Consider the following 27,302-nt stretch of genomic DNA (forward strand, 5'->3'; position numbering starts at 1 on the left):
TATGACATTAATTCTAACCAAGGTTTAAACTAAACCAACAACCAGGTATTATGCCCCCAAAATATTGCTTATGTTTTATCTGCACTCCTGTTTGTCCATGAAAGCGGTCTGTAATCCCCCTGGTGTGCCGCATGGGTCTGGGACTCCAGGTCGACAACAAAAAAGGTCGACACACCTTAGCTCGACACCAGTTGGTCGACACACCTTAGGTCGACATTGACAAAAGGTCGACATGGACAAAAGGTCGACATGAGTTTTTTATGTTTTTTGGGTGTCGTTTTCTTCGTAGAGTGACCGGGAACCCCAGTTAGTGCACCGCGTCCCCTCGCTTCGCTCGCCATGCTTCGGGCATGGTGCCTTCACTCCGCTACCGCTTCACTCGGCACAGATTACCGTTCCAATCGTAGTCCATGTGGATCGTTAAGTATGAAAAGGTTCCAAAAAAAGAAAAAAATCGTAAAAAACCCATGTCGACCTTTTCCCTGTCGACCTTTTGTCCATGCCGACATAAGGTGTGTCGACCAATTGGCGTCGACCTAAGGTGGGTCGACCTTTTTGTTGTCGACCTGGAGTCCGGATACCTCCCCGCATAGGGGTCTCTCCTGGTGTGCCGCATTGGGGTCTCTTCTGGTAATACATTTATAACCTATGTGAAGGTGGAATATAGCTTAGGCTCTATACCTATGTTATAAATGAAGGTCAACTTTCATTAAACTGTTTTCACTTCATTGTTGTATGTAACTGTTTATTCCTTACTAATACAATTGGGATGTTGCTTGATTGTTGTGTGTGTTTTCCTGCAGGGAATAGAAGATCACAACCTGCTAGCAGGCCATCTTGCCATGTTCACCAATGACTTCAACTTAGCTCAGGATCTCTACCTGGCATCAAGCAGTCCTATATGTGCACTTGAGGTAACCGCGTACTTGCTGATTTTAAGACCTTTTGAAAGCCACCAGAGTTTCAAAAATATGTCATCGTGGCTCTACCCCGCTCCCCCACGTCCAAAGCCATGATTTGTACCATTTTATAGGGGGTCTCAAGGCCAATGACACAATTAAAATGCAAATCACGTCTTCAATTCTTCAGGCATCCTTCAGGAAATAGGTGGTATGCAGGAGACTGGCCCACTCTTTTGTTTGGGAGATTCCCCTGACATTTGGGACCCTCCCTGACTCCCCGTGTGAGAGTTGACAAGCATGGGTACCAGTTCCCTGCTCAACATACCTTAACACTGACACATTATCGTCCTGTAACTGTATTTCTAGTGTTACTGAATTGCATGTATGTGTGTTTCTAGTGTTACTGAATTGCATGTATGTGAGTTTCTAGTGTTACTGAATTGCATGTATGTGTGTTTCTAGTGTTACTGAATTGCATGTATGTGTGTTTCTAGTATTACTGAATTGCATGTATGTGTGTTTCTAGTGTTACTGAATTGCATGTATGTGTGTTTCTAGTGTTACTGAATTGCATGTATGTGTGTTTCTAGTGTTACTGAATTGCATGTATGTGTGTTTCTAGTATTACTGAATTGCATGTATGTGTGTTTCTAGTATTACTGAATTGCATGTATGTGTGTTTCTAGTAGTACTGAATTGCATGTATGTGTGTTTCTAGTATTACTGAATTGCATGTATGTGTGTTTCTAGTATTACTGAATTGCATGTATGTGTGTTTCTAGTATTACTGAATTGCATGTATGTGTGTTTCTAGTGTTACTGAATTGCATGTATGTGTGTTTCTAGTGTTACTGAATTGCATGTATGTGTGTTTCTAGTATTACTGAATTGCATGTATGTGTGTTTCTAGTATTACTGAATTGCATGTATGTGTGTTTCTATTATTACTGAATTGCATGTATGTGTGTTTCTAGTATTACTGAATTGCATGTATGTGTGTTTCTAGTATTACTGAATTGCATGTATGTGTGTTTCTAGTATTACTGAATTGCATGTATGTGTGTTTCTAGTGTTACTGAATTGCATGTATGTGTGTTTCTAGTATTACTGAATTGCATGTATGTGTGTTTCTAGTATTACTGAATTGCATGTATGTGTGTTTCTAGTGTTACTGAATTGCATGTATGTGTGTTTCTAGTATTACTGAATTGCATGTATGTGTGTTTCTAGTATTACTGAATTGCATGTATGTGTGTTTCTAGTATTACTGAATTGCATGTATGTGTGTTTCTAGTGTTACTGAATTGCATGTATGTGTGTTTCTAGTATTACTGAATTGCATGTATGTGTGTTTCTAGTATTACTGAATTGCATGTATGTGTGTTTCTAGTATTACTGAATTGCATGTATGTGTGTTTCTAGTATTACTGAATTGCATGTATGTGTGTTTCTAGTATTACTGAATTGCATGTATGTGTGTTTCTAGTATTACTGAATTGCATGTATGTGTGTTTCTAGTATTACTGAATTGCATGTATGTGTGTTTCTAGTATTACTGAATTGCATGTATGTGTGTTTCTAGTATTACTGAATTGCATGTATGTGTGTTTCTAGTATTACTGAATTGCATGTATGTGTGTTTCTAGTGTTACTGAGTTGCATGTATGTGTGTTTCTAGTGTTACTGAATTGCATGTATGTGTGTTTCTAGTATTACTGAATTGCATGTATGTGTGTTTCTAGTGTTACTGAATTGCATGTATGTGTGTTTCTAGTATTACTGAATTGCATGTATGTGTGTTTCTATTGTTACTGAATTGCATGTATGTGTGTTTCTAGTATTACTGAATTGCATGTATGTGTGTTTCTAGTATTACTGAATTGCATGTATGTGTGTTTCTAGTATTACTGAATTGCATGTATGTGTGTTTCTAGTATTACTGAATTGCATGTATGTGTGTTTCTAGTGTTACTGAATTGCATGTATGTGTGTTTCTAGTGTTACTGAATTGCATGTATGTGTGTTTCTAGTATTACTGAATTGCATGTATGTGTGTTTCTAGTATTACTGAATTGGATGTATGTGTGTTTCTAGTATTACTGAATTGCATGTATGTGTGTTTCTAGTATTACTGAATTGCATGTACTGTATGTGTGTTTCTAGTATTACTGAATTGCATGTATGTGTGTTTCTAGTATTACTGAATTGCATGTATGTGTGTTTCTAGTGTTACTGAATTGGATGTATGTACTTACTGTTAAAACCTTTCTCAAAGTACATTTGGGGAAACTTAGGTCCCACCCTTCATGGCCCTGCTTACCATAATTGTCACCATCCAATTCTTAAGGTTATCCTATCTTGAGGGTCTTTATGAGAAAAGCACTAAGAAGCTATTGCAGAGAGGGGTTATATAGGGGAGCAGCTGCATCAAAAACGAGTTGTAGCAGTTTAAGTGCCAGATCCTTCGCTGTGCCCTCTGTGCCCCAGGTTATAGTGTATCCCAAACGGGTTTAGGATTTAACAGTAAGTACAAAAATTGTTATTGATTGATTAAAGTACAAGACTGGTAATATACAGTTTAAATTCAGGCATATCATAAAACTACTGACACCCTAAATGTAAAGTAAGCTGTGGATCCTCAAACCTTTGTTACTGGTTACATTTATTCTGTTCGTGTAATACTGTACATGGTTAATTGGTCCTTATAAAATATGGGGGTTATTCAGAGATGAACGCAGATCGTTGCATCTGTACATGCTGGCGAGCTTGGCTGCGCTGTCAGGCGGTCAGTGGCCATTGTTTTTATCGGAGCGGCTGCGTGTGACGTCACGCCGAAAATGCCGCTAACTTGCCCCCATTTTCCCAGCGCCGCCCCAGCAACACCGTAACTTCGCCCACGCAACGCCCACTGCTGTCAATCACATCCATTGGGGAAGTGACCGCAATGTATAAATCCGCGCAGCCATAATGCGCCCGATGCGCATGCACAGTTTGCTGAAATTGCAAACTGCTCTGCAAACCGCATTAGCGGCAGGGTCTGAATGACCCCCGGTGTGTTGGTTTAATGTGAAATTATTTATGTAACTGATTGCGCCATCTAAGAGCAGATGAAGGAGTCATGCGCACCAAGGATTCACATGTATTGCTTAATTAGGGTTATATCTACAATCCTGTAGAAAGACATAAAATTAGCAAAGTATGTTTATGAATGTTTTATGTGCTTACCTGGCATTATCAAGTTGCTACAGTAGATGTTTTTGTTACTTGTACAATTCCTGGCAGTGTTTGATGTAACACAAACCTACCTGTCTCCCTTCTTTCATATGGCTGCTGTCTGCTGCTAGAAATAATCCTTGCTTGGAATTCAATTAGCCACGGTAAATTACTGCTGTGGTAAAGATCCTCAGGGATTATTCAATCATCCCCGAAACCCAGCACTAACAGGGATTATATTTTCACCTGCCCACGATTGCGAAAACACATGGATCTGGGAATTTATCCCAGATTCTTTGTGTTTTCACCTGAAAACTTGATTTCTCTGACGTCCTAAGTGGATGCTGGGGACTCCGTCAGGACCATGGGGGATTAGCGGCTCCGCAGGAGACAGGGCACAAAACTAAAGCTTTAGGATCAGGTGGTGTGTACTGGCTCCTCCCCCTATGACCCTCCTCCAAGCCTCAGTTAGGTTTTTGTGCCCGTCCGAGCAGGGTGCAATCTAGGTGGCTCTCTTAAGGAGCTGCTTAGAAAAAGTTTTTAGGTTTCTTATTTTCAGTGAGTCCTGCTGGCAACAGGCTCACTGCATCGAGGGATTTAGGGGAGAGAAGTTCAACTCACCTGCGTGCAGGATGGATTGGCTTCTTAGGCTACTGGACACCATTAGCTCCAGAGGGAGTCGGAACACAGGTCTCACCCTGGGGTTCGTCCCGGAGCCGCGCCGCCGACCCCCCTTGCAGATGCTGAAGATTGAAGGTCCAGAAACCGGCGGCAGAAGGCTTTTCAGTCTTCATGAAGGTAGCGCACAGCACTGCAGCTGTGCGCCATTGTTGTCACACACTTCACACCAACGGTCACGGAGGGTGCAGGGCGTTGCTGGGGGCGCCCTGGGCAGCAATGTATAATACCTTATTCTGGCTAAAAATACATCACATATAGCCCCTGGAGGCTATATGGATGTATTTAACCCCTGCCAGGTCTCAGAAAAACGGGAGAAGAAGCCCGCCGAAAAGGGGGCGGGGCCTATTCTCCTCAGCACACAGCGCCATTTTCCCTCACAGAAAGGCTGGTGGGAAGGCTCCCAGGCTCTCCCCTGCACTGCACTACAGAAACAGGGTTAAAACAGAGAGGGGGGGCACTTATTTGGCGATATGTATATATATATTAAAATGCTATAAGGGAAAAACACTTATATAAAGGTTGTCCCTGTATAATATAGCGTTTTTGGTGTGTGCTGGCAAACTCTCCCTCTGTCTCCCCAAAGGGCTAGTGGGGTCCTGTCCTCTATCAGAGCATTCCCTGTGTGTGTGCTGTGTGTCGGTACTTGTGTGTCGACATGTATGAGGACGATGTTGGTGAGGAGGCGGAGCAATTGCCGGTAATGGTGATGTCACTCTCTAGGGAGTCGACACCGGAATGGATGGCTTATTTAAGGAATTACGTGATAATGTCAACACGCTGCAAGGTCGGTTGACGACATGAGACGGCCGGCAAACCAATTAGTACCTGTCCAGGCGTCTAAAACACCGTCAGGGGCGTTAAAACGTCCTTTTACCTCAGTCGGTCGACACAGACACGGACACTGACTCCAGTGTCGACGGTGAAGAAACAAACGTATTTTCCTTTAGGGCCACACGTTACTTGTTAAGGGCAATGAAGGAGATGTTACATATTTCTGATACTACAAGTACCACAAAAAAGGGTATTATGTGGAGTGTGAAAAAACTACATGTGGTTTTTCCTGAATCAGATAAATTAAATGAAGTGTGTGATGATGCGTGGGTTTCCCCCGATAGAAAATTATTGGCGGTATACCCTTTCCCGCCAGAAGTTATGGCGCGTTGGGAAACACACCTTAGGGTGGATAAGGCGCTCACACGCTTATAAAAACAAGTGGCGTTACCGTCTCCAGATACGGACGCCCTCAAGGAGCCAACTGATAGGAGGTTGGAAAATATCCTAAAAAGTATATACACACATACTGGTGTTATACTGCGACCAGCGATCGCCTCAGCCTGGATGGGCAGCGCTGGGGTGGCTTGGTCGGATTCCCTGACTGGAAATATTGATACCCTTGACAGGGACAGTATTTTATTGACTATAGAGCATTTAAAAGATGCATTTCTATATATGCGAAACTCTGGCATCAAGAGTAAGTGCGATGTCCATATCTGCCAGACGATGTTTATGGACACGACAGTGGTCAGGTGATGCAGATTCCAAATGGCACATGGAAGTATTGCCGTATAAAGGGGAGGAGTTATTTGGGGTCGGTCCATCGGACCTGGTGGCCACGGCAACAGCTAGAAAATCCACCTTTTTTTACCCCAAGTCACATCTCAGCAGAAAAAGACATAGTCTTTTCAGCCTCAGTCCTTTCGTCCCCATAATATCTGCCCAGGGATAGAGGTAAGGGAAGAAGACTGCAGCAGGCAGCCCATTCCCAGGAACAGAAGCCTTCCACCGCTTCTGCCAAGTCCTCAGCATGACGCTGGGGCCGTACAAACAGGTGCGGTGGGGGGTCGTCTCAAGAGTTTCAGCACGCAGTGGGCTCACTCGCAAGTGGACCCCTGGATCCTACAAGTAGTATCCCAGGGGTACAGATTGGAAATTCGAGACGTCTCCCCCTCGCAGGTTCCTGAAGTTTGCTTTACCAACGTCTACCTCCGACAGGGAGGCAGTATTGGAAACAATTCACAAGCTGTATTCCCAGCAGGTGATAATCAAAGTACCCCTCCTACAACAAGTAAAGGGGTATTATTCCACACTATATTGTGGTACTGAAGCCAGACGGCTCGGTGAGACCTATTCTAAATGGAGTCACTCAGAGCAGTGATAGCGAACCAGGAAGAAGGGGACTATATGGTGTCCCTGGACATCAAGGATGCTTACCTCCATGTCCAAATTTGCCCTTCTCACAAAGGGTACCTCAGGTTCGTGGTACAAAACTGTCACTATCAGTTTCAGACGCTGCCGTTTGGATTGTCCACGGCACCCCGGGTCTTTACCAAGGTAATGGCCGAAATGATGATTCTTCTTCAAAGAAAAGGCGTCTTAATTATCCCTTACTTGGACGATCTCCTGATAAGGGCAAGGTCCAGAGAACAGTTGGAGGTCTGAGTAGCACTATCTCAAGTAGTTCTACGACAGCACGGGTGGATTCTAAATATTCCAAAATCGCAGCTGTCTCCGACGACACGTCTGCTGTCCCTAGGGATGATTCTGGACACAGTCCAGAAAAAGGTGTTTCTCCCGGAGGAGAAAGCCAGGGAGTTATCCGAGCTAGTCAGGAACCTCCAAAAACCAGGAAAAGTGTCAGTGCATCATTGCACAAGGGTCCTGGGAAAAATGGTGGCTTCTTACGAAGCGATTCCATTCGGCAGATTTCACGCAAGAACTTTTCAGTGGGATCTGCTGGACAAATGGTCCGGATCGCATCTTCAGATGCATCAGCGGATAACCCTGTCTCCAAGGACAAGGGTGTCTCTTCTGTGGTGGCTGCAGAGTGCTCATCTACTAAAGTGCCACAGTTATGCATTCAGGACTGGGTCCTGGTGACCACGGATTCCAGCTTGAAAGGCTGGGGAGCAGTCACACAGGGAAAAAATTTCCAGGGAGTGTGATCAAGTCTGGGGACTTCTCTCCGCATAAATATACTGGAGCTAAGAGCAATTTACAATGCTCTAAGCTTAGCAAGACCTTCTGCTTCAAGGTCAGCCGGTATTGATCCAGTGGGACAACATCACGGCAGTCGCCCACGTAAACAGACAGGGCGGCGCAAGAAGCAGGAGGACAATGGCAGAAACTGCAAGGATTCTTCGCTGGGCGGAAAATCATGTGATAGCACTGTCAGCAGTTTTCATTCCGGGAGTGGACAACTGGGAAGCAGACTTCCTCAGCACGACCTCCACCCGGGAGAGTGGGGACTTCATCGAGAAGTTGTTTCCACATGATTGTGCACCGTTGGGAAAGACCAAAGGTGGACATGATGGCGTCCCGCCTGAACAAAAAACTGGACAGGTATTGCGCCAGGTCAAGAGACCCTCAGGAAATAGCTGTGGACGTTCTGGTAACACCATGGGTGTACCAGTCGGTGTATGTGTTCCCTCCTCTGCTTCTCATACCAAAGGTACTGAGAATTATAAGACGTAGAGGAGTAAGAACTATACTCGTGGCTCCGGATGGGCCAAGAAGGACTTGGTACCCGGAACTTCATGAGATGCTCACAGAGGACTCAGGGCCTCTGCCGATAAGAAGGGACTTGCTTCAGCAAGTACCATGTCTGTTCCAAGACTTACCGCGGGTGCGTTTGACGGCATGGCGGTTGAACGCCGGATCCTAAGGAAAAAAAGGCATTCCGGAAGAGGTCATTCCTACCCTGGTCAAAGCCAGGAAGGAGGTGACCGCACAACATTATCACCACATGTGGCGAAAATATGTTGCGTGGTGTGAGGCCAGGAAGGCCCCACGAAGAAATTTCAACTCGGTCGATTCCTGCATTTCCTGCAAACAGGAGTGTCTATGGGCCTCAAATTGGGGTCCATTAAGGTTCAAATTTCGGCCCTGTCGATTTTCTTCCAGAAAGAATTGGCTTCAGTTCCTGAAGTCCAGAAATTTGACAAGGGAGTACTGCATATACAACCCCCTTTTGTGCCTCCAGTGGCACTGTGGGATCTCAACGTAGTCCTGGGATTCCTCAAATCACGTTGGTTTAAACCGCTCAAATCTGTGGATTTGAAATATCTCACATGGAAAGTGACCATGATGTTGGCCCTGGCCTCGGCCAGGCGAGTGTCAGAATTGGCGGCTTTGTCTCACAAAAGCCCATATCTGATTGTCCATTCGGACAGGGCAGAGCTGCGGACTCGTCCCCAGTTTCTCCCTAAGGTGGTGTCAGCGTTTCATATGAACCAGCTTATTGTGGTACCTGCGGCTACTAGAGACTTGGAGGACTCCAAGTTGCTAGATGTTGTCAGGGCCCTGAAAATACAGATTTCCAGGACGGCTGGAGTCAGGAAAACTGACTTGCTGTTATCCTGTATGCACCCAAAAAACTGGGTGCTCTTGCTTCTAAGCAGACGATTGCTAGTTGAATGTGTAGTACAATTCAGCTTGCACATTCTGTGGCAGGACTGCCACAGCCAAAATATATAAATGCCCATTCCATAAGGAAGGTGGGCTCATCTTGGGCGACTGCCCGAGGGGTCTCGGCTTTACAACTTTGCCGAGCTGCTACTTGGTCAGGGGCACACCCTGGCTGAGGAGGACCTGGAGTTCTCTCACTCGGTGCTGCAGAGTCATCCGCACTCTCCCGCCCGTTTGGGAGCTTTGGTATAATCCCCATGGTCCTGACGGAGTCCCCAGCATCCACTTAGGACGTCAGAGAAAATAAGATTTTACTTACCGATAAATCTATTTCTCGTAGTCCGTAGTGGATGCTGGGCGCCCATCCCAAGTGCGGATTGTCTGCAATACTTGTACATAGTTATTGTTACAAAAAAATCGGGTTGTTATTGTTGTGAGCCGTCTGTTCAGAGGCTCCTACGTTTGTCATACTGTTAACTGGGTTTAGATCACAAGTTATACGGTGTGATTGGTGTGGCTGGTATGAGTCTTACCCGGGATTCAATATCCTTCCTTATTGTGTACGCTCGTCCGGGCACAGTATCCTAACTGAGGCTTGGAGGAGGGTCATAGGGGGAGGAGCCAGTACACACCACCTGATCCTAAAGCTTTAGTTTTGTGCCCTGTCTCCTGCGGAGCCGCTAATCCCCCATGGTCCTGACGGAGTCCCCAGCATCCACTACGGACTACGAGAAATAGATTTATCGGTAAGTAAAATCTTATTTTTTTTGGGGGGGTGAAAAAAAATGGACTGCAATTGTATTGCCAAATAAAACCATCCGGCAAAAAAAATCACACTAAAACCTGTTTTTTTTTCTCCCGAAAATGAATTGGCCACAATTGAATTCCCCTCTTAACCTCTAACTTGTAAGGATTATTAAACAATGGTACACCTATCTAGTGGTACATCATAGTTATAAGCTTTGACCATAACTATAGACGATAACATTATTAATATGTAAATATGAATGTACTAATGTATTAATGCAGTAGGCAGTCATAATATTGGGGTGGGAGGGAGGACACTAATGTAAAGTATTTTTGCTGTTACAATCCTAACAAGAGCTTGCATTCTATTTCTGCTTATTTCTGGGTAACAGGGGAAGATCCCAGTTATGCTGCCCTAAGCCCAACTGCCTGACAGCCACAACTGCTTTGGGTCCACAGACCCAAACAACAGAAAATAAGTGCATTATTCGGGCGCTACCCACAGCCCATTCATTGTGATCATCCGGCTGCACCAATGCATCCCATCCATCACACTAGCAGGTCTTTCATACTTGAGCATGTATTTGTCTGGCCTAATATAAGAGATGTGGCCGGTCAGGCTGAGTGAGTGGATCAAACAGAGAGAAGCTTTAGATGAATATAAATCCTGCAGTCAAATAATAAGTAATAATTGCGATGCACTGAATTTAGGTCAGACGAGACTTGCAGCATTGGGACAGCGCACTACAACTGGCGAAACGCCTGGCTCCCAACCAGATACCGTTTATATCCAAGGAATATGCCATACAGCTGGAGTTCACGTGAGTCCTGTTACTTACTCTCTGTGAAAGTCACTATGTATTGTGCTTTACTAGAAATAACGTACCTTATCTAAGCAGCCGTGTACATGGGATGTAACTTTGTTATGTATCATATTTCAGTTAATGATGTCTAATCTTAACACTTTAAAGGGGTTGATACCCCCCCTTGCTGATGATTATCGATGGTGGGTTTGGATAGCAGAGGGGGCGTTGAGCCTAAGTGGCACACAAAAGCGATCGCATCAGCGCCTGTTGTGCAGTCGCCCATCTGCGAGTTTATGCAAATGGCCTGCAAATTCCTCCCCTTGTCTACATCCATGCGGCCAAAACTTCAGGGACTGAGACGCCCACTTCTAACTCCCATGCACACTGTAATACCAATCTGTGCGTCCTTATACGTCACCATCCGTCGCACCATCAACTCCTGATGACTGTGGCCTGCTGTGCCGTAGCCTGTTGAGTCATGTGTCTGTGAACGCAGCCGATTGCATTGACACTGCCATAATACGCCCACAGTACGGGCCAGATTTAACCTTACATTTCAGGTCCAATTAATTGGCTGTTTTTTTATAACTTTATGTAATACACTTAGTAGCCGTGTTTTCATCGAGATGCCTGGAAAATGATTTGTTCATGTATTGCTACCTCAAGACAATGTAAAAGTGTCTGTAGTGCAGGGCTGTGGGAGAGGGTCACACACCGTAGCCCACCCCTCTCTCCACTGACCACCTGTGCGAAACATGTCACATGACCACTCTCCCTCTCTAGCTTCTGCTCATACAAGCTGAGTGTGTGGCCTGTCAAATCCACTCATGCTGTATTCCCACTTGGTCAGTCTCATGGACCAGTAGAGTAGTTATGGGATGGTAAACATTGGGCTTTAGGCCACATATTGTGCATTTAAAGCTCTGACGCACCTCTGTATATTAAAATATTGTTTGGAAAGATCCTGTCTGCTATATATTAAAATCAAATAAATAAGAAATCCCAATAAAGTTGTATCAGAACTGCAAGCACATCCACTAAATAAGATAAACCCCACTGACTCTAATAACATTACATTAACATGCACTTAGTTAAACTCTGATTGAGGCTAGGGCCACATGCAGTCCCCAGAATGCTATATACTCTATATAGTGACACTATACACTACTATCTGTAGCTGCAGAAAACCACGAACAGCTCTGTTGCTGATAAAGACCACGATTGTACATTGGGAGTCATTCCGAGTTGATTGCTCGCTAGCTACTTTTTGCAGCCGTGCAAACGTATAGTCGCTGCCTACCGGGGAGTGTATTTTAGCTGTGCAAGTGTGCGAACACAGTTTCTGAGTAGGTTTGAACTTACTCAGCCGCTGCGATCACTTCAGCCTGTCCGGTCCCGGAATTGACGTCAGACACTCGCCCTGCAAACGCTTGGACACGCCTGCGTTTTTCCAACCACTCCCTGAAAACGGTCAGTTGCCACCCACAAACGCCTTCTTCCTGTCAATCTTCTTGCGATCGGCTGTGCGAATGGATTCTTTGTTAAATCCATCGCCCAGCAATGATCCGCTTTGTACCCATACGACACACCTGCGCATTGCGGTGCATACGCAAGCGCAGTAGTGACCTGAACGCTGCACTGCGAAAAATGGCAGCGTGCGATCAGGTCGGAATGACCCCCATTGTCACATTCCATGCTACAGTAGTTACATCTCATGTATACTCATCCTTATACTCACACCTGTATCACTGTGATAACTGTTACACTGTCATCCTTTTCTCCTGCAGCGGGGACTATGTTAATGCGCTTGCTCATTATGAGAAAGGAATGACAGGAGACAACGTGGTAAGAATTGTCATGTACAGTATACACCGTCTGCTGGTGTTTTATGTGTGTCCAGTTGATAGAATGCGCTAATGCATCTCACTTTGTAGAAAAAAAGAGCGAGGCTGTCCAATAAGTATTGTTTTTGTAAAATACTAAAGAAAGTACTGATTTTAATCAGATCAGAGAATTACGTGGTTATATAATGGGGTTAGAACGGTATCCGGACGCTATGGGGCTCAACTCCAAGAGCCTCCCCCTTACTGGATGAAACTGACTGATGGGAATGGCCAAATATTCTCTGTAAAGTGCGCTGTATAAATAACTGGTAATAATAAATACAGTATGTCTGACATATACATAACCAAGTGTAGTATCGAATACATTCTGAACTTTCATTACGCCATAGAGCCTCAATATTGGTCATTTGTAAAGTAAACAGGTTTTGTCCATTTTCCAGTCCATTTGACAGATAATTGTATAGTGCAGTGGATCTCAAACTGTGTGCCTAGGCTCCCTGGGGTGCCTCGGGAAACTTACAGGGATGCCCTGGGTTGGTGGTCCAGGACCAATTCAAACTATTTACGGTCAATGTAATACTGCAAACCCCTTCCCTTGTCTACATCCAGGCTGCCAAACATGCCAAGACTGAGACACCCACTTCTAACTCCCATGGTCGAGGTGCCCGACAGCCGATACGGCCGACCCAGCGGCGGGGGGGTTACGGTCCCCATAGCCCTGCATGCTAATATGGACGATATTGTCCATATTGGCTTGCAGGTATAAACGAGGCGGCACCAACGATGAATGACCGCGGGGCCGCCCATCATTCATCGTTAGTGCATACACACTGAAAGATATGAACAATTTCTCGTTCATTTACTAAATGAGTTGGTTCATATCGGCCGCACACATTGGCCAGTGTGTAGGGCCTATGACTCTGTTGACAATCAGTAGTGTAGCCTGCCCCTCACTACATAACTGAACCTAAGGATGACATATAAATACAGTTTACTTAATTTAATATTTTTTTCTGAATTTCTTAATAAGAAACTTTCTCCTTCTTCCACTAGGGGACACTGGAGAGCAGTCACAATGGGGATATACGGTAGTAGGCAGTAACTGGGAGCTGGCACTTTAAAACTTCAACAATGCGGCTAGCTCCTCCCCTACTATGTCCCCCCTCCAAGACAGTCTTTATTATGTGCCCAAGGGAACTGGACACTCTTTAGATTGCTCCTAAAGATTTTTTATTTTAATTTTTTTCCTTTCTTCTTTCTTCACAGACTGGCAGCTCTGCATCTGCCAGTCTGCACCGCGGGAGCTGCCGGCGGGGTCCCATAGCAGCTGCGTGCGGCTTGGGATGGATCCCCGGCTGAAGGAGACGCTGACTCTCTGGAGATGGCCGGACACCTCTGCGTGCGGCGCGTGTTGGGGCCACTCCATCAGCACAAGGAACCGGCAGCAAGGCAGCGGTAAGTATACCCCCCTCCGGCCGCGGCTCGCATTGCCGGCAGGGGGATGCAGGGCTCCCCCCGCTACGATTACCGCTGGCGCCTCTGGTAATTTTGAATTGGGCACCATAGTGGGGGGTGGAGCTTAATCCCGCTCTGGGCTCTCAGCTCCCAGCAGCCCCGGCGGCTCAGCGACCGCTGGCGGCCATTTTCCAACGCTGCATCGGAGATCAGCAGCTTCATCTGACACAGTGAGCAGTTTCAGTGGGGACTGGGGGCGCTAAGGGATCGTGTGAGGCACCTATAATTTATTGAAAGTGTCTGACACTGCACAGTAGCGTGCAGGACTCACAGGGCGGGTGTGGCTGCACTCCTTTCCTGCTCTCCCCCCACTCCCTCCCCTTCTGCCTATTACTGTGTGTGTGTGTGTGTGTGTGTGTGTGTGTGTGTGTGTGTGTGTGTGTGTGTGTGTGTGTGTGTGTCCGGGTGACTGGTGCTGCCATGGCTGGAAAGGGTTCCAAGGCTGCACAGAAAGTTTTTCAATGTCAGAAAAGAAATACTCTGCAAAGTTCACCCAGGGACAGTCTGAGAATTCCCTGTTATGTGAGGATTGTGGGTCTGACCCATCTGTTCAACCATCATCACAGCCGCAGAACACTCCTGTTTGGACGACACAACTTACAGAGGTTATGTCACTGTTAACTAGGGAACTGAGGGCTTCTCGGGAAGATAGAGAAGCGGCCCGGTTCCAACAGCTTGTCCCGATGCCTGAGCCGATACCAGCATGGGCTCGGTCCCTGGCGAAATCAGTTGAAGGGCTCTCTAGGGTTGTACTCCCTTCCCAGGCCCCGTCCTTAACTTTCCCTTCTCAGATTTCAAAAAAGAGGTTGCTTGTCTCAGTGTTAAATTACTCTGACGATGATATGCCACTATTGGAGGGGGTGGTAGATGTACAGGATACTGACGACGATCAGGTTTATGAGGACTCTGAACCAGCGGCTCAGGGTATCGTGGCGCTTATTACAGCTATTCGCTCAGTATTGCAGGTAGAGGAGACGGAACAGGATACCTTGCGTCCTTCAAGGTTTGGAACCAACCAAAATCTGCCGGTGACCTTTCCAGTTTCGGAGGAGCTGGATGCACTCATGACGGCAGCTTGGAAACATCCGGATGAAAAATTTCAGGTATCAAAGAAAATGTCTTCCTATCCTTTTCCCGCAGATAGCAGGAAGCGTTATGAGACTTCTCCGATTGTGGATCCTTCGGTGTCTCGTCTGTCCAAAAAGACGGTTCTGCCAGTTCCTGGAGCGACTTCGCTGAAGTAAGCGTCTGATAGGAAGTTGGACACCACCTTGATGACTATTTACTCGGCAGCGGGAGTTTTACATCGCCCGGCGCAGGTAGGTTGTTGGGTCAACAAAGCTATGGAAGCATGGGTGGAACAATTGTCCTCAGGACTACGTGACGATTTGCCTCTGTATCAGCTGATACCGTTGGCGGAACACATTCGCGAATCAGCCCTTTATCTTTGCGAGGCTTCCAGGGACGTCTGTATCCTCGGAGCCAGGATTTCCGCGTTGGCTATCTCGGGCCGCAGAGCTCTCTGGCTGCGACAGTGGCAGGCGGATGCTGAAGCGTTGCCCTTTACGGGAGAGGTCCTATTCGGAAAGGATCTGGATGCCTGGATTTCTCAGGCCACTGGAGGTAAGTTCACTTATCTTCCCTCTGCTGCTCCAGCCTCTCTGAGGCCCTATACGGGTCCTTCCTTTCGGTCCTTTCGTGCCCCTTCCAGGTTTCGAGGCCAGGCGCCAGGGGTAGAGCTTACGTCTTCCGTGGCCAGAGAGGTAGAGGCAGAGGTTCCACAGCCTCCGCCCAGCCAGAGGTTAAGTCCTCCACCACTCCCACCGCATGACGGGTTTCCCTCCCACCTGGGGGATCACAGGGTGGGAGCTCGTCTGTGGGATTTCAGGGAAACCTGGGTACAATCCTGTCCAGGTGCTTGGGTCAGGGATCTACTCATTTGCGGTTACAAGCTCGATTTTCAAACCCGACCGCCTCAGCGTTTCTTCACCACGGGTTTGCCAGTTTACGACGACAGAAGAGTCGCCTTGCAGGCGGCGGTCCATAAGCTTCTGTCCACAAAGGTACTGATACATGTTCCCTCTCACCATCGGAAACAGGGCTATTACTCAAGCCTGTTTCTCATACCGAAGCCGGTCGGCTCGGTCAGGCTAATTCTGAACTTGAAGGATCTCAATCCGTTTTTGAGGATATTCAAGTTCAAGATAAAGTCCCTTCAGTCTGTTATTGCTGGATTGGAGGAAAACGAGTTTCTGGCGTCTTTAGATATCAAAGATGCATACTTACGTGTTCCCATTTGGCATCCTCATCAGGCTTTTCTCCGGTCCGCGATACAGGACGCTCATTTCCACTTCCAGGCCCTTCCGTTCGGTCTCTCTTCTGCCTCCAGAGTGTTCACAAAGTTCATGGCGGTCATGATGGCCTACTTCGGAAGCAGGGTGTGACTATTGTCCCCTATCTGGACGATCTGCTGCTGAAGGCGCACTCTGCAGACCTGTTGCTTCAGAATATCCGGATAACCCAGGACCTTCTGATTCGGCACGGGTGGATCCTGAACTTCCCGAAGTCTTACTTATGCCCCTCACAGCGGTTGCTGTTCTTGGGAATGATTCTCGACACGGTCCGTCAGAAGGTTTTTCTTCCTCAGGACGAGACCCTCTCTTCAGACGTTGGTGAGGTCGGTACTTCGACACCGTCGGGTATCAGTGTATCTGTGCATTCGCCTTCTGGTGAAGATGGTGGCGGCCTTCGAAGCTCTTCCATACGGACGGTTCCACTCTCGACCCTTCCAACTGTGTCTTCTACATCAGTGGTCAGGGTCTCATCTATTTCTTCATCAGCGGGTGACACTGTCTCCAAAAGCACGGTCGTCTCTCTGGTGGCTCAATTCGACACATCTGTTGGAAGGAAAGCGGTTCGGCGTTTGGGATTGGACTCTCCTCACCACAGACGCAAGTCTGCGAGGCTGGGGGGCGGTGACCCTGGAACATCTGTTTCAGGGGCGCTGGTCGATTCACACATCCGCTCTCCCCATAAACATTCTCGAGCTACGGGCAGTGTACAATGCCCTACTTCAGGAACATCACCTGCTGCGCGATCGACAGTCAGAGTTCAGTCCGAAAATGCCACGACGGTAGCGTACATCAACCGTCAGGGCAGCACTCGCAGCCATGCTGTGATGAGGCAGGTCACCAACATCCTCCTCTGGGCAGAGGAACATGCTTTGTCCTTGGCGATATTCATTCCAGGAGTGGACAATTGGGAAGCCGATTATCTCAGCCGCCAGGACATGCACCCGGTGGAGTGGTCACTCAATCCCCAGGTGTTTTGTCAGCTGGTCCGCCGGTGGGGAAGACCACAGATCGACCTCATGTCGTCCCGCCTGAACCATCAACTGCCTCTTCATTACTCTCGGATGCGGCGGCCATGGATGCCCTCACGGCTCCTTGGAATTTCCGGTTAGTTTACCTCTTTCCTCCTTTCCCGTTGTTGCCTCGGGTTTTGCAACGCATCAAGAGAGAAGACGCACTGGTCCTCCTGGTGGCTCGAGATTGGCCGCGCAGGACTTGGTACTCCGCCCTACACCTGTTGTCAGTAGCGGAGCCTTGGCCCCTGCCACTACGAGACGATCTGCTACAACAGGTTCCTTTTCTTTATCCAGACTTACGCAGGCTACGTGTGACGGCGTGGCTTTTGAGAAGGCCATCTTGAAAAGGAAGGGGATTCCTCGTACAGTTATACCTACTATGCTTCAGGCTCGAAAGTCAGTCACATCGTCTCACTGCTACCGCATTTAGAAGGCTTATGTAGCCTGGTGTGAACGTCGAGGGTTTTCTCCTTCAGTTTTCCACTTAGCCTGCCTTCTCAGTTTTCTGCAGGCAGGTTTCTCGGCAAGGCTACGACTGGGTTCACTGAAGGTTCAGGTTTCTGCTCTTTCGGTTTTCTTCCAGAAGAAATTAGCCTTGCAGACGGAAGTTCAGATCTTCTTTCAGGGGTTTCTACGAATATAACCTCCCTTTCGCCCTCCGACAGCACCATGGGACCTCAACCTGGTCCTCTCTTTTCTGCAGTCTCCGTTATTTGAGCCACTGGAGTCGATGGAGATTAAATATCTAACCTGGAAGGTGGTCCTTCTCCGGGCTCTGGGCCAGACGGGTGTCGGAATTTGGGGCTCTCTCTTGTCGACCTCCTTACCTGGTATTTCATGAAGATAGGGCTGAGCTTCGTACTCGCATGTCTTTTCTCCCCTAGGTGGTGTCCGATTTTCACATCAATCAGCCACTTGTGGTTCCGGCCCTCTCGGCGGACTCACCGGATTTGAGATCATTGGATGTTGTCAGGGCGCTCAAAATCTATGTGGATAGGACTTTGGCTATTCGGAAGTCTGACTCCTTATTTGTTCTGTACGATGCTGCCCGTCGTGGATGGCCGGCTTCTAAGCAGACGTTGTCCTGATGGATTCGGCTGACCATCAGACAAGCTTATTTGGCGGCTTCTCGAGAGCCTCCGTCTTCAATTTTGGTGCACTCTATGCGCTCTGTGGGGCACTCATGGGCAGCCGCCCGTGGGGTCTCCATGACTACTTTATGTCGCGCTGCTACTTGGTTAGGCCGGCATAAGTTTGTCAAGTTTTACAAGTTTGACACTTTTGCGGCCTCTGCATCACAGTTTGGCCGAGCGGTTTTGCAGGACTCTCGGCGCTCTCCCTCCCGTCTTGGGAGCTCTGGGACGTCCCCATTGTGACTGCTCTCCAGTGTCCCCTAGTGGATGAAGGAGAATTCAGGATTTTGGTAGTTACCGATAAATCCCTTTCTCCGATTCGACAGGGGATGCCCTCTCAGCGATGTTTCCTCCTTTTTCACTTCATGGTTTGCATGTCACTGAGTGACTGCTTGTTTTGTTCAGGTTAACCTTTTTCTAATAGGTTTCCAGGTTTACTTGGTGTTATCCTGGTTTACATGGCTTAGTTAACCTCCTCTACTTTAACGTTGGTCGCTTCCAGCTCTCCTCGGGCATAGTTTTAGGTAGACTGGCTTGGAGGGGGGACATAGTAGGGGAGGAGCTAGCCGCATTGTTGAAATTTTAAAGTGCCAGCTCCCAGTTGCTGCCTACTATATCCCCATTGTGACTGCTCTCCAGTGTCCCCTGTGGAATCGGAGAAAGGGATTTATCGGTAAGAACCAAAATCCTGATTTCGGCCCAGGGGTGCTTCTCTCATAGAAAGAGTTATATACGCAGTTTGTAATTGAAGGCTATATTCCAGCAGTATCAGGAACACGATGAAACGTGCCTCGCTGGAGTAGCGCGAATGTCCATCCGCATGGGCGATATACGGCGCGGGGTGAATCAGGCGCTCAAACACCCCAGCAGACTGCTGAAGAAAGACTGCGGCGCAATACTGGAAAGCATGAAGGTATGTTGGGTCAGCCCTGGGGACAATGAGGAGTCTGCACTGGGCACAATTATTCATCGCTTTCCTCTCTTCTTTCTATACCAGCAATTGTCAGAGGCAGCCCAGCTGTATGAGAAGGGACAGTACTATGACAAAGCAGCCTCTGTTTATATCCGATGTAAAAACTGGTAAGAAGTGTAACCTGTGAAACATGAGTGATTTAGACTGTATTGTATAACAGGATACAGTTACAATGGCGACGGTCGGGATCCTGGCGCACAATAATCCTGACAATCCATCGGGGATGGGGGAGGGTAGGTTTAGGCGACCCCCAGGGGACTTAGGGCTACAGTGCGGCAGTGGGGTTAAGCATTACCCCCTCTTGCATGTAATGTTTAAAAAGTGCAAACTGTGTGTGGCCGCCTGTCTATGCATTGGCTTAATGAGCATGCACAGTTTAATATCCGCGTATAATGTTTAGGCACACCTGGTAAAACTGCACGTTTCATTGATGATACACAATGGCTGATACATGATTCCATCACTGAAAGTGTGAGGTCACTACTTTATAGCCTGTTGGTAAATCTGTTTGTGATATTTAATGATGTATAATTTATTATTATTCTGCTGCATCCTGGTTACAGCCAACCTCCATGTGTGCTAGCTACGTGTGAGCGTGAGGTTTCATCTAACCTGTATCAGTGCTGTTTGAAACAACATCCTCCTCTGCTTCCTGTTTGCTCCATGAGAACATGGCAGGCACCCAAGGGCCTTCTTACCATTTAAAATGTTTGCAAAGCTTTTGCAGCGCTCAGTGATACCTATTAATGCTATAAATAATCTGAAAATGGTATATTTGTTTTTAACTGAAAGGAAGAAAAAATATATTATAGTTATCAGTTTCTTCCTATTTGAGGACTCTGTAATCCTTTTTTATATAGGGTCCTGGAGTAGGGACTCATTTGGCAGCACTGTCGCACAGTGGTCAGCATTGCCTCACAGCACTGGGGTTATGGGTTTAGGGGTCCTATTTGTGTGGAGTTTGTATGTTCTCCCGTGCTTGCGTGGGATTCCTTGAGGAATAGAAACTCTAATTGTATTTTTGTGTCCATGAAGTACGTTCTTACTACAGTCTATTAGATTCTAACTCGTTTTCCTCCTACAGTAGCCAGAGCCCCTTGGGCTGCACTGGCTATTCTCTCAGCCTGGGCCATACTGAAGTTGGGGCCTCATGCAGCCAGGGACATACCAAGAGCGTAAAGCCGAGTATGTGGCATCTGTCTCCAGCATGTGTGGTGCCTGCAGAGTCTCAGGATGTGTCCTTAGGTTGCACCTGATGCCCAGGTTCCTGCTCCTGGCCTCCTCTTCTGTGACAATATGACGCCACATGCGCTCGGTGCTGGAGGATGCAGGGTCCGGGCACAGCGATTGAACCGTGAATTAAGTTTATATGTTACAGAACCGGAGGAACTGTGGTGAAAACCGCTAAATAGAGCTTCTCTCTGGGCTGTACCCCGGAGGAAGATGGTGGTTACTGGAATTTATCCAGAAGGTGGTGGTGCAACTTGTAGACAGTGAAGACTGCGTAACATCCACAACTTTATCACAGAGTACACCTTGCTGATAACACACTGCAAATAATTATTCATTCTGTTATTTGTCAGGGCGAAGGTGGGAGAGCTGCTTCCCAATGTGTCGTCTCCAAAGATCCACCTACAGTATGCAAAAGCAAAGGAAGCTGACGGGAAGTGAGTTATTCATATCCTGTTTTATCCACGCAGACGTTTATTTTGTTGTAGAATATTAGTATTTTACTGTGACATCATACGCTGGAGGATTTCCCATGGTTATTAGTATTTCGGATTATGTACAAATATATCTATACCTAATGTATAGTATATAAATGGTGAAAGGTAGTGCGATAGCCTGTAAAGAGGGGATCCGGTTAGCACCTCCATGGATGTACAGTTATTGGCAGAGACTTGTCATGTGATTAGGTGCATTTATTTAAGTGTTCTTCTGCCTGCTTGTAAAGCGCGCCGGGGCAATGAGCTTCTCTGTGCCCCCTACAGGTATAAAGAGGCGGCCTTGGCTTATGAGAACGCACGAGACTGGGATAACGTCATACGCATCTATTTGGATCACTTAAATAATCCGGAAAAAGCGGTTGGGATAGTGAAAGAGACTCAGTCGCTGGAAGGAGCCAAGATGGTAGCCAGGTAAATCTTATGTCACCAGTACCTGGTGCCTGGTGCAAGTGATGTGTGTAGTAGCAGACACAGTTATTCGCTCCTTCTCTGGAGTGGTTTTATTTACAGTTAGTACATAGCTTTGTAAAGGTGTCAGTCATGTACATTTACCAGCCAGAATTGTCAACAACCATTTACCAACCATTTTGGGGCTGAGTTCCACGTACGCCCGTATTCACAGTGTATTTTGCGTATCTTCTCACTGTTCTTGTGCACACAAATTCTGGAACGCAGAGTGAGATGCATCCTGATCGTATCTATACTGGCGATCAGAGAGACAGAGCGATCTCACATAGACGATATACAGAAAGGGCATGTTGTCTCAATTGCGATCCTATAAAGACCTGCAGTACTGTATATGCTGGCCAGTAGGAGCAGGTGGCCTCAGGCTGGTACAGATAGCATCAGCATCTCCAGCAGGAATATTTGCATTTTGTCTTTGTTATGATAAGAAGAAAACTGTAATTAAACAACAGAACGTCTCTTCCCACACCTGTATAGCAGGGGATGTGGGGTAATAAAATGTTTAAAACTAGTGAAGAGGAATTTTTTTCTTGGCTGTGTAATTATGGGTCCTACCAAACCCTGTGTGGGTATGCTTGTAGAAATACCAATGTTGGCACATATAGAACTATAAGCATGCCCTGGCCTCCAGAGCCTGCTGGGTCCTGGAGTCTACCTGTAAAAGGATAACGTGCAGATCTGTGTAGCTCGGTCTATGGGTGCATATTTTGTGTACTCAGCATCAGCTCTTTAATGTTAATTTTGTCTTAATAGAATTATAATCAGTACAGCCTACACTGGTGTTGTGCAGTTAACTAATACTGAGTGTGTGGATACACAACATGTCATATTGTAAAATAGCTGTGTCTTGTTATAACAATGATCTGCTGTTGTTTGTAGATTCTTCCTCCGTCTCAGCGACTATGGCTCAGCAATACAATTCCTAGTCCTATCCAAATGTAACAATGAGGCGTTCCAGCTGGCCCGGCAACACAACCAGATGGAGATCTACGCTGATGTTATAGGTGCACTCACTTTTACATAGATACTATATTAAGCTGATGTTGTAGCTGGATGCTTGTGAATCTACTGATTTCACTGACAGTCATCGTGCCTGATACCACATAGAGATCGGGATCCGGATTGAAAGTCGACAGTAACTAGGTCGACAATGTCTAGGTCGACCACTATTGGTCGACAGTAACTAGGTCGACAGAGTGTATAGGTCGACGGGGTCTTTAGGTTGACATGTTCTAGGTCGACAGGTCAAAAGGTCGACATGAGTTTTTCACAATTTTTTTCTTTTTTTTAACCTTTTCATACTTAACGATCCACGTGGACTACGATTGGAACGGTAATCTGTGCCGAGCGAAGCGGTAGCGGAGCGAAGGCAACATGCCCGAAGCATGGCGAGCGAAGCGGTGCACTAATTGGGGTTCCCGGTCACTCTACGAAGAAAACGACACCAAAATAACATTAAAAACTCATGTCGACCTTTTGACCCGTCGACCTAGAACATGTCGACCTAAAGACCCTTGTCGACCTAGACACCCTGTCGATCTAGTTACTGTCGACCAATAGTGGTCGACCTAGACATTGTCGACCTAGTTACTGTCGACTTTCAATACCACACCCTAGAGATCAACACTGACTACATAGGTACATTCTTGTGTCTCTAGTTATATTCATACCAAAGTATACGGATAGTCTGTGTCTGATGCCACATACAGATCTACGCTGATATTATAGCTGGATGGTTGTGCATCCTCTAATCACACTGACAGTCACTGTGTCTGATGCCACATACAGATCTACGCTGATATTATAGCTGGATGCTTGTGCATCCTCTAATCACACTGACAGTCACTGTGTCTGATGCTGCATACAGATCTACGCTGATATTATAGCTGGATGCTTGTGCATCCTCTAATCACACTGACAGTCACTGTGTCTGATGCTGCATACAGATCTACGCTGATATTATAGCTGGATGCTTATGTATCCTCTAATCACACTGACAGTCACTGTGTCTGATGCCACATACAGATCTACGCTGATATTATAGCTGGATGCTTGTGCCTCTTCTAATCACACTGACAGTCACTGTGTCTGATGCTGCATACAGATCTACGCTGATATTATAGCTGGATGCTTGTGTATCTTCTAATCACACTGACAGTCACTGTGTCTGATGCTGCATACAGATCTACGCTGATATTATAGCTGGATGCTTGTGCATCCTCTAATCACACTGACAGTCACTGTGTCTGATGCTGCATACAGATCTACGCTGATATTATAGCTGGATGCTTGTGCATCCTCTAATCACACTGACAGTCACTATGTCTGATGCTGCATACAGATCTACGCTGATATTATAGCTGGATGCTTGTGCATCCTCTAATCACACTGACAGTCACTGTGTCTGATGCCACATACAGATCTACGCTGATATTATAGCTGGATGCTTGTGCATCCTCTAATCACACTGACAGTCACTGTGTCTGATGCTGCATACAGATCTACGCTGATATTATAGCTGGATGCTTGTGTATCTTCTAATCACACTGACAGTCACTATGTCTGATGCTGCATACAGATCTACGCTGATATTATAGCTGGATGCTTGTGCATCCTCTAATCACACTGACAGTCACTGTGTCTGATGCCACATACAGATCTACGCTGATATTATAGCTGGATGCTTGTGTATCTTCTAATCACACTGACAGTCACTGTGTCTGATGCTGCATACAGATCTACGCTGATATTATAGCTGGATGGTTGTGCATCCTCTAATCACACTGACAGTCACTGTGTCTGATGCTGCATACAGATCTACGCTGATATTATAGCTGGATGCTTGTGTATCCTCTAATCACACTGACAGTCACTGTGTCTGATGCTGCATACAGATCTACGCTGATATTATAGCTGGATGCTTGTCCATCTTCTAATCACACTGACAGTCACTGTGTCTGATGCTACATACAGATCTACGCTGATATTATAGCTGGATGCTTGTGCATCCTCTAATCACACTGACAGTCACTGTGTCTGATGCTGCATACAGATCTACGCTGATATTATAGCTGGATGCTTGTGCCTCTTCTAATCACACTGACAGTCACTGTGTCTGATGCTGCATACAGATCTACGCCGATATTATAGCTGGATGCTTGTGCATCTTCTAATCACACTGACAGTCACTGTGTCTGATGCTGCATACAGATCTACGCTGATATTATAGCTGGATGCTTGTGCATCCTCTAATCACACTGACAGTCACTGTGTCTGATGCTGCATACAGATCTACGCTGATGATATAGCTGGATGCTTGTGCATCTTCTAATCACACTGACAGTCACTGTGTCTGATGCCTCATACAGATCTACGCTGATATTATAGCTGGATGCTTGTGCATCTTCTAATCACACTGACAGTCACTGTGTCTGATGCTGCATACAGATCTACGCTGATATTATAGCTGGATGCTTGTGCCTCTTCTAATCACACTGACAGTCACTGTGTCTAATGCCTCATACAGATCTATGCTGATATTATAGCTGGATGCTTGTGCATCCTCTAATCACACTGACAGTCACTGTGTCTGATGCTGCATACAGATCTACGCTGATATTATAGCTGGATGCTTGTCCATCTTCTAATCACACTGACAGTCACTGTGTCTGATGCCACATACAGATCTACGCTGATATTATAGCTGGATGCTTATGTATCCTCTAATCACACTGACAGTCACTGTGTCTGATGCTGCATACAGATCTACGCTGATATTATAGCTGTATGCTTGTGCATCCTCTAATCACACTGACAGTCACTGTGTCTGATGCTGCATACAGATCTATGCTGATATTATAGCTGGATGCTTGTGCATCCTCTAATCACACTGACAGTCACTGTGTCTGATGCTGCATACAGATCTACGCTGATATTATAGCTGGATGCTTGTGCATCTTCTAATCACACTGACAGTCACTGTGTCTGATGCTGCATACAGATCTACGCTGATATTATAGCTGGATGCTTGTGTATCTTCTAATCACACTGACAGTCACTATGTCTGATGCTGCATACAGATCTACGCTGATATTATAGCTGGATGCTTGTGCATCTTCTAATCACACTGACAGTCACTGTGTCTGATGCCTCATACAGATCTACGCTGATATTATAGCTGGATGCTTGTGCATCCTCTAATCACACTGACAGTCACTGTGTCTGATGCTGCATACAGATCTACGCCGATATTATAGCTGGATGGGTGTGCATCCTCTAATCACACTGACAGTCACTGTGTCTGATGCTGCATACAGATCTACACTGATATTATAGCTGGATGCTTGTGCATCCTCTAATCACACTGACAGTCACTGTGTCTGATGCTGCATACAGATCTACGCTGATATTATAGCTGGATGCTTGTGCATCCTCTAATCACACTGACAGTCACTGTGTCTGATGCTGCATACAGATCTACGCTGATGTTATAGCTGGATGCTTGTGCATCCTCTAATCACACTGACAGTCACTGTGTCTGATGCTGCATACAGATCTACGCTGATATTATAGCTGGATGCTTATGTATCCTCTAATCACACTGACAGTCACTGTGTCTGATGCTGCATACAGATCTATGCTGATATTATAGCTGGATGCTTGTGCCTCTTCTAATCACACTGACAGTCACTGTGTCTGATGCTGCATACAGATCTACACTGATATTATAGCTGGATGGTTGTGCATCCTCTAATCACACTGACAGTCACTGTGTCTGATGCTGCATACAGATCTACGCTGATATTATAGCTGGATGCTTGTGTATCTTCTAATCACACTGACAGTCACTGTGTCTGATGCTACATACAGATCTACGCTGATATTATAGCTGGATGCTTGTGCATCCTCTAATCACACTGACAGTCACTGTGTCTGATGCTGCATACAGATCTACGCTGATATTATAGCTGGATGCTTATGTATCCTCTAATCACACTGACAGTCACTGTGTCTGATGCTGCATACAGATCTACGCTGATATTATAGCTGGATGCTTGTGCCTCTTCTAATCACACTGACAGTCACTGTGTCTGATGCTGCATACAGATCTACGCTGATATTATAGCTGGATGCTTGTGCCTCTTCTAATCACACTGACAGTCACTGTGTCTGATGCTGCATACAGATCTATGCCGATATTATAGCTGGATGCTTGTGCATCTTCTAATCACACTGACAGTCACTGTGTCTGATGCTGCATACAGATCTATGCCGATATTATAGCTGGATGCTTGTGCATCTTCTAATCACACTGACAGTCACTGTGTCTGATGCTGCATACAGATCTACGCTGATATTATAGCTGGATGCTTGTGCATCCTCTAATCACACTGACAGTCACTGTGTCTGATGCCGCATACAGATCTACGCTGATATTATAGCTGGATGCTTATGTATCCTCTAATCACACTGACAGTCACTGTGTCTGATGCTGCATACAGATCTACGCTGATATTATAGCTGGA

The 27,302-nt window shown here is 46.3% G+C and overlaps 1 protein-coding gene across 1 annotated transcript in view; it reads left to right on the forward strand.

The window, feature by feature from the left end:
- The window catches only part of WDR19 (WD repeat domain 19), a 237,992-nt gene that overhangs the window by 175,732 nt on the left and 34,958 nt on the right, over nt 1-27,302 (forward strand). The window contains exons 17-24 of the mRNA XM_063957071.1: nt 804-914; nt 10,659-10,768; nt 12,541-12,598; nt 19,376-19,525; nt 19,610-19,692; nt 21,169-21,252; nt 21,577-21,723; nt 22,657-22,781. Coding sequence (XP_063813141.1) covers nt 804-914; nt 10,659-10,768; nt 12,541-12,598; nt 19,376-19,525; nt 19,610-19,692; nt 21,169-21,252; nt 21,577-21,723; nt 22,657-22,781 — 868 coding nt within the window. The remainder of the gene's footprint in view (nt 1-803; nt 915-10,658; nt 10,769-12,540; nt 12,599-19,375; nt 19,526-19,609; nt 19,693-21,168; nt 21,253-21,576; nt 21,724-22,656; nt 22,782-27,302) is intronic.

The sequence above is a fragment of the Pseudophryne corroboree genome, chromosome 1 (assembly GCF_028390025.1).
Source record: "Pseudophryne corroboree isolate aPseCor3 chromosome 1, aPseCor3.hap2, whole genome shotgun sequence".
Classification (NCBI taxonomy): Eukaryota; Metazoa; Chordata; class Amphibia; order Anura; family Myobatrachidae; genus Pseudophryne; species Pseudophryne corroboree.